Raw genomic sequence first — 8,459 nt, 5'->3', positions numbered from 1 at the left:
AAGTCTCTGTGATGCACACGTACAGAGTTATACACCCTTAAATAAAACACACCCTAAATGGGCGAGGATTGGCATCTGTGCAAAGGGGCTAAAATCACGCACTTTGTTCAAGGCGAGGTAAATAACCCTCAGTGGGTGGAGATATACCTGGATCCCAGCAGTCTAACAGAGTTCTGAGTGCACAGCGCAGCAGGTGGGCCCAGGCAGCCCTGCTCTTTTCCGCTCGGGCCATAGGAGAGGACAGTACAGTGCGCAGAGCCTGCAGCGCCCCCCCTATCACCAGCCCCAGTGCCCCACCGGGCAGGGCCCGCACCGCCTCCCGCAGGACCCCCATCAGCAGGTACAGGACAGTGGGCAGGATGGAAACGCTGCCTGTGGGAGAACAGCGCCACCACAGGTAAGTTTGGAGAAACACATGGGAATCAGTGCAGTCACAGATCAGTAAATTAAGTGTGACTGATTTCCAACAATTCCAAGTTTCTAAAAATCAAGCAATCTAGTTCAAGCCTGTGTTGCCTGCTTAGTGAGTTTACGGACGCACTACCAGAGAACATTCTGGTTTGAATCATAGCCTCCAGCCCTAACTGCCTTAAATAAAAGATCATGACTCGTTAGAAGTCGTAACTGATCATCGGTTATTAGCACAGCACAGCAACATAATTTTGACAGACTAATCTCACATCAGTGTGATTTTAATATGGCCCATGATACTGTAAGTTTAGAGGATACAGATCAATACATTAGGTTTGCAAGAGGGGACAAATGATAAGACTACTATACAAATATCATTCATTCTTGCATGGTGGAACTCAAGTATTAAAACTGCAGATATCAAGTTCAGCTGATATACTAACTAGCCAGTGCTGAAGTATTTATCAGATGCTACCCAGCAGCAAATACAGTTACAAATTTATGAGTACTGACTAGAGTGAACATCCCACTGTGGTTAATTATCAGTACTGACCGGAGGGGCTGTTTCAATATGAAAGATACCAGACTAGTAGCACTGTAAAGGCAACAGATCTTACCCTCAGGGGAGCAGATGGAGGGCAGTTCGGACAGGATGGCCAAAGCAGCAGACACCAGCCTGCAGTCGTTCTGGCTCATGGCCCGGGATAGCCCCCCCTGGCCTGTGGGGCAGCCGGCCAGTTTCGGGCTCAGCTGGGGCAGGCGACGCACCAGCACACAGAGGCACAGCTCCAGAGCTCCCAACACCAGCGACTTGCCTGGCAACAGCCCGCCTGTGTCCCGTCCCTCCCCAAACTCTGGCAGGGTCTCCTTCTCCGCCGCACCATCATCCACTGCCAACACCAAAAGCCAGCACTGTCTGACCAAACCAGCACTGCCGTAACAGTGGGTCTATCACACTGCACCATGTGATCTAGCAGCACCACGTCAGGTCAAACAAGCAGCAGCTACAACACTGGATCAAATCTGCATCAGCAGAAAATCAGACGAACTAAATACCCTGCATCTCTTTTATTGACTCCCCCAGCTCACCCTCAGTGCTGTCTCTTCTACTGACTCCCCCAGCTCACCCTCAACTCTGTCTCTTCTACTGACTCTGCCAGCTCACCATCAACTGTCTCTTCTACTGACTCCCTCAGCTCACCCTTAGTGCTGTGTCTCTTCTTCTGACTCTGCCAGCTCACCATCAACTGTCTCTTCTACCGACTCCCCCAGCTCACCCTCAGTGCTGTCTCTTCTCCTGACTCCCCCAGCTCACCCTCAGTGCTGTCTCTTCTACCGACTCCCCCAGCTCACCCTCAGTGCTATGTCTTCTGCTAAATCTGCCCAGCTCACCCTCAGTGCTGTCCCTTCTACTGACCCCCAGTTCACCCTCAGTGCTGTGGCTTTTTTACTGACTCCCCCCAGCTCACCTTCAGCGCTGTGTCTCTTTTCTTTCACGTGCTCCTGGGCTGCACACACCACCTGCTGGACAAGCTGCAGCACAGCCACCTGCACCTCCGGAGACTCCCGTGTCACAATCAGTCTGTGGAGCACGCTCAAAAGCTCCACGCTCAAGGCCTACAGGTAAAATGGCAGAGTGGACTCAGTGTGGGCTATTCCCTTCAGCCCTCTGATCAGTCATCTGCTAACCTTGTGAGTGGCCCTCAGCCACTCACAAAGCATGGAACCCCAAATCCTTTAAAAATCACAGGAATCTGAAAATGCTCACAGCCCTAATGTGTATGCCACCAGTGATGTACGGAGACACTGGTTTAGAGACTGACATGATTAATTCAGAACTTTTCTGAAGTAATGCTAGCATATGAAAATGAGGGGAACAACACAGAACAGAAGGAAATAACACAAAAACAAAGTAACGCACACCATTAAGAGCACCTTGGCTACAGCAGAGGGAGTCTGCAGGTACCTGATCATTCCCGATCTTGGACCTGGGCCAGGGGAGGTCCAGCAGGCACTGGAGGGCGTGTAGACAGGAAGTGATGTTCTCCATTTGAGCATCAGAGCGTGGGGAACACAGAAATTCGATACTGAGGCCTGCAAAGTGGAACGGAAAGACCCTTGTGAGGGAGGTGTACGTGTTGTCAGCAGGATGTGTAACATGAGGGAGACCAAGAAATATCTGTGGGAAAGTCCAGTACACAGGAAACACCATGTGCCCAGACATGTAGCACAGTTAAGTTCAAACTGAAAAACAATGAGTATTTAACTTACTAACTAGTTGGGACAATATAGAGTTATTCTACAATAACTACAGTGCCCTCAAAAATGAGTGTGTCTATGTATGAGGAGAGGAGGGGCCTCAGTATTGGCTGTTGTGGTGCGAGGAGAGGGAAAAGAGGAGCCTTACCCAGGATGAGATGAAGACGCTCGGTGTTCAAGTCCTCAGGAGACTTCATGCTGGCCAGTGAGGCGGACTGACCCATAGACGTGGGGGTGACAGGGCGGGACAGGTTGGCAGGGCCCTCGTCCACCACAATGAAGCCTGTGCTGCTGAGCCACAGGGCGGCAGCATGCAGGACGGGCCCCCAGGAGCTGCAGTAGTACAGTCTAGCCTGCTTCACTGTCTCAGCTGTGTAAAAGGTTCCCCCTGAAACACACCGACACCCAACTACCATAGATGTCTCGGCTCTATGACCATAACCTACACACATCTTAGCTGAAACACACCCATATTCAGCTACCATAGATATTTAAGCATTGCTACAACATGAACATTGACCTACCATGGATATCTCCACTGGGTTAGAATTTGTCAGCCAGGGAAATATCAAGTTAAGATACGAAACTAGGATTAAATGATCTACCGCAGTAATCACTGGACAACAGCTATAATAATCAAACCAACCATAATTTTACATACTGGATTAACATGGGGATCCCAACAGGACCTGGGCGCTTACAGCTTACAAATTACACATCACTCAGTACTAGTACTAGCAGTACTAATAAAAAATGTATAATTTACCCCGTTTTGAACATCTGAGCCACCTATTATCCCCGCAGAACTACAGACCTGTTGCTGGGAGCTGGGGAGAGTACTCCTCAGGGAGCGTGAGGAGGGCATGGTCCTGCAGCACTGCAAGCCACAGCCGGCTCAGAGTGGGAAGGTCCGCCTGAACCAGCCTCAGAAGCCCACCGCCTGTCACTGGCCCCACCCCCTCCTCTGATAGGCTGGGATCAGTCAAACTTGACTCAGGGCTCCTCATTGCCACAATATACACCTGGGACAGAAAGCAGTATGCATGGGAATTACTTCATTCACAGGCCAGTATCCCTGCACCTCAGATGGTGCAGAATTTGTGTATGAAACCCTATGCTAACAATCTTTACTTAATGTATGTACTGAATTCTATTACTACTGCAAACGTTTCAGCATCTGCTATTTAATAAGATTATACAGTATGCACGAGTCAGTTCATAAACATTTTCCACTGATATCTGTAGTTCAATACTAGACAGAATACATACATTCTCAAAACTTAGAAGACATTATGAAAACAACTAGCTAGCAAGAAGTAGCAGGGCTCAAATTACACAACGGCCAAAATTCTCTAAGAAGTAAGTGCAGCTATTAGATAGCAGATAGATAACACAGCTATGGTATACTTTGGAGAAGAACATCTGTCCAACTCTCCTCATGGAAATAATTCTAATCTTTTCACTGCATGTCAGTGTGGCCCTGTTTGGCCATCACCCAGACGCCAGCGCCGTGCTCTTGGGAACTGGTTAGTCTCCATGCTGTTTTATGTCGCACTTTCAAAGAGTTACACCAAACTAACAGGATGGTGTTCTTGAAAGAAATCCTTGAGGTCAGCTTTCCAATTCCTATTGTGAAATGGCAGTTTTCAAATGTTTTGATTAGCCAGCTACATAGCTATATTAGTATTAGTGGCTTAATGTGATATAATGGCTATTTTTTTACATTAAAACTCTAATTTCCTCAACATTATATCATATGAAGACTGTTGGACTCAGATGACACCAAAAACAGAGTCTTGACTGAGTACTGCATTTGATTTATTGGTTATCAGTCAACTGCAATCGGTTCTGGCAGTTTGCCAAGTTCCAACTGTCAGAATTTTGACAGGCCAATTTAGCTGGATACTTAATAAATTCCACATCACAACTTAGAGGTCCCACATTATTGGTCATTATTGTTTCTGAAATTTGCGCCACAGGAACAAAAAGAAACAAGCTACAAAGACACAACCAAGGAACCATCACCAAGGCTCCAAATCAACTGCAAAACAACATCTGCATGAATATGTGAGGGGGTGATTCAGTTCAGCTATTGGATACCAGCAAAAAGTATGGAAGTTTACTTCTGCTTCTAACACCAGAGATAATATTTATAGACAAATCATTTTTAAATCCAGCCAGTTGTAACCTCCACTTTCAGGCAAAATATTTTTCCGTGTAACAAAACCAAATCACACTGCCTTAATTTCTGCTTGAAACTGGAATGTCTTCTAAAAAATTTAGATTTCAACTGTCAGGTCTCATCAGTTCTTAACAACCATCATCTGCATAGACATAAAGATTTTCAGTGATTTATTTAATAAATCAAACTTGAAATCATTTTTGTGTGTTCTGCTGCCAGGCTGGGCCTTAGGCCTCAGGCTCCTTACATAGCTTTGTCTTCTGGTGTCACTCCAGAGACATACTCTGCAGAAAGTGGGAATCATAGATTGCCGGGATAGGGTCTCGGCATGACTTTTAATTGCCCCAAGGATGTTTCCTTTGATGTTTGTAGAGAGGAGGACAGGCAGCATTCTTAGAAACAATATAATATTGTATCCAATTCACTGTTTCTCTCTCTAAACACTAGATATCACACAAGTATAAATGGTATAGCTGCAGTAGAGTAGTTAAATATGTTTGCATATAAGGATAAATATTAGTATTAATTAATTTAAATAGGTCTAGAAATATACAGCTATCCACATACAATCTGAGAGCACAATGGTGCTTTTCATATTTTTCTTTAATGGTACAATTTAAGTTTTTGTTTAAACAGTGACACTGGTCCCAATGGCATTTTGGTTTTGCCAGTGCCAAAGAGGCCTCCCCCTAAAAATGACTAATGCCTAAAGTAGCTAATGGTGGTTTATTAATCGGTGGGAGAATCAAATAAATTACATGAGTGTTTTACCAGATAAATAAAAAAAATATTTTATTGCTTTTTAGATACAGTTGAGACAATAGCTGAAAACCTGTCATCAGCAAAAACAGCCCAGCTCAAAATTAAATTGACATTTTTTCCAGAATAATATACACTAAATGAACACAAAATTTTCAGTGCAGATAGAATGCTTCCTAGGTACTTCAAACATACTATACTTTCATACTATAGAACATGCTAGTCTTAAATACACAAAAAAGCCTATTAAACCGACTGTAGCACAGGTATTTGGACATGCCCTTATTCTCATTTACTCCCAGGATAAGATGAAGAGAAGCTGCAGAGATCTGACAAGAGAGGAAACATAGAGGAAATGTTCCCTCGGGGAACATCTCCAGTTTTAGAATGACCCCATTTAGATCTTATGAGACCTACATTGGTGCGGAACAAATACAATTTTTCAGCAAATCTAGGTTGAAAACAGGGTTTGGGATGTAAAGCAGAGCTGAGTGTGCCCAGTGGTTTCAGAGTGATCAGGATTGTCCTTACCTCTGCCCAGGCCTTGAGCACAGCCAGGGCTTCCATGGTGGAGGTGCTCTCATTGTACAGCTGACTGGGCGTCTCTTTTCCACCCTGGACTCTGACCAATGAGGAGGCCAGGAGGTTGTGAACGCGCCGCAGGTCCCCGAGGTCACTCACCACTCCACTAGCGATCCAAGCACTGCATACCTGTTCAGGTTACCAAATCTGTAACCACCCGGCTCCAGAAATGACATTGAACCAACTACAAGTACACAAGTCAGGTAAGTTAGGAAATGAGACTAGGCCACCAAAGAGAAGATGAGGCCAGAGATATGCTACTTCTCTAGGACAAGATAAAAGCACAATTATCCATTTGAAGCAAAAGAGAGCAGGGGAGTGGCATCCTCTTTCCCACCTGGCAGGCTTTAGCAGTGACATCAGGGGGCGTGTCCGCAGTGAAGGCAGGCCGTAGGGCAGCTCCCACCTACAGAGATGGAGAAAAAGGAAGAGGTCAGATGAGCACATTAGCCTTTACTCATCTAGACACAAAAGCCTGCAGCCCAGACTTCATGGGTTCAAAGAGGTTTAGAGTTTAGAGATCCTAATTCTATATCCACACCACAGGAGAAATTACTGATTTTAGCGAAGCAATAACCTTCTGTACTACCTTTGAAGAGGCACATCACAGCAAAATTGATCTCATTCCTACCTTCCTCTGAGATTACTCATCCGTTCCACTCTTTCTGATGTCAGACAAATGCACTGACACTGAATGCAAGGGTGTATATAAACTTGCCCACACAGTTGTGACAAAACAGCATCAACTCAGTAGAACTGAACCCTGAATTACTGCCTGCGTGGAAAAGTACTTGCCAGATGGGTCCTTGTCTTTCTGGAGGACAATGGGTAAGTGAACTCTATACCTGGGATGGGACAGGACAGACTAGGATAGAGCAGGGCAGGGTGTGATGGAGCAGGGCAGGGTGTGATGGAGCAGGGCAGGGTGTGATAGAGCAGGGCAGGATGTGATACAGCAGGGCAGGGTGTGATGGAGCAGGGCAGGGTCTGATAGAGCTGGGCAGGGTGTGATGGAGCAGGGCAGGGAGTGATGGAGCAGGGCAGGGTGTGATGGAGCAGGGCAGGGTGTGATAGAGCAGGGCAGGGTGTGATAGAGCAGGGTAGGGTGTAGTACAATAGGGGGAAATGTGATGGACCTGGGCAGGTTTTGGTACAGCAGAACAGCAGGGTGGAGGGGTGGAGGGCGGTGACCAAACTGATAAAGGAGAAAGGGGAGGAGGGGCAGGGCAGGGTAGGAGAAGGCAGGTCAGGAAAGGGCATGGGGCTGGGCGGGGCATGACGAGATGAGGTGGGGATTACTCACGTTGGCCTGGTACTGCTCCAGGATGACGTGCCCAGGGAACTCGGGCTCAGGGACGGCAGCAAACCTGCGGATGATGAGCAGCAGTGTTTGCAGGCCTGCCAGCCTCAGCACCTCACTGTGGTCTGTGGCTGCCATGAACGCCATGCGGATCAGGTCAGCCAGATGCAAAACCAGGAAGTCTGCTGGGGAAAGGTGCATGTGAGGGAGGTGGAGCCATCATAAAACTAATAAAATGCAATTGCTCAGGTCAGAGACATGCTGAGCAAGTGCTGATGCTGCTGCTATTAAGCAAGGAACAATTTACATAGCTGCATTGAAGACAGGCTAAGAAATCCAGCTACTGGGTGCAGAAGGTACATTGTGTGAATACCGAAGAGTCTTGATTTCTTGGTCCTGATCTCGAGGTCCTGAGACCACATAAACTTGGTCTTGGTCTTAGCATAAGATCTTGGGGAAAGACCATGACCTTGGACTAGTTCAAAGTTCAAAATGTATTTCAAACATTTCTGGGCCTGGTGCTCTGTTGTGTGTGGAGAGGAGTGAGTATGGCCTACAGAGCCAGTGGTTTAGGATCAGATTTCAACCGAATGTTCGTTGCTATGGTTGGTGAACTGCTGCAATGGCCCAGATACAGCAAAGCAAAAAGACAAGCCAACAGGGCTCTTTCACTTACAATGAATTTCTGTGTCTGTGACTCTGTCGGGTACTCGGGGGTGAGTCGGCCAGGTTGAACACAAAGGGGGAGACTTCTTTGAATGTAAACAAAGCCTAAAAAATCCATAGTAGGCCAATGCCTTTAAGATAATAACTCCATCTCACTCCAATACTAGTCTGTGCCATAAAATTGCTGCTGCAGAGAATCAGCTGATTGCAATTTTCTTTTGTTTTGTACATTAGAGCCATTTACCCCACCATGGCTACTTAATAATATAACAATAAAAGAATACTGTTTACCTAATGCCC

The 8,459-nt window shown here is 46.4% G+C and overlaps 1 protein-coding gene across 10 annotated transcripts in view; it reads right to left on the bottom strand.

Moving 5' to 3' along the window:
- Nucleotides 1-8,459, bottom strand: part of heatr5a (HEAT repeat containing 5a) — a 94,831-nt gene that overhangs the window by 8,887 nt on the left and 77,485 nt on the right. For all 10 annotated transcript variants that reach the window (XM_035408182.1, XM_035408190.1, XM_035408198.1 and 7 more), the window contains 9 exons: nucleotides 7,497-7,675; nucleotides 6,531-6,599; nucleotides 6,143-6,322; nucleotides 3,485-3,692; nucleotides 2,819-3,058; nucleotides 2,378-2,505; nucleotides 1,881-2,028; nucleotides 1,029-1,301; nucleotides 148-372 (listed from right to left, as the gene is read on the bottom strand). In XM_035408182.1, coding sequence (XP_035264073.1) covers nucleotides 148-372; nucleotides 1,029-1,301; nucleotides 1,881-2,028; nucleotides 2,378-2,505; nucleotides 2,819-3,058; nucleotides 3,485-3,692; nucleotides 6,143-6,322; nucleotides 6,531-6,599; nucleotides 7,497-7,675 — 1,650 coding nt within the window. The remainder of the gene's footprint in view (nucleotides 1-147; nucleotides 373-1,028; nucleotides 1,302-1,880; nucleotides 2,029-2,377; nucleotides 2,506-2,818; nucleotides 3,059-3,484; nucleotides 3,693-6,142; nucleotides 6,323-6,530; nucleotides 6,600-7,496; nucleotides 7,676-8,459) is intronic.

The sequence above is a fragment of the Anguilla anguilla genome, chromosome 1 (assembly GCF_013347855.1).
Source record: "Anguilla anguilla isolate fAngAng1 chromosome 1, fAngAng1.pri, whole genome shotgun sequence".
NCBI classification, from domain to species: domain Eukaryota; kingdom Metazoa; phylum Chordata; class Actinopteri; order Anguilliformes; family Anguillidae; genus Anguilla; species Anguilla anguilla.
Note: the sequence above shows the minus strand (reverse complement) of the source record. Positions and strands in the feature narration are given on the sequence as shown.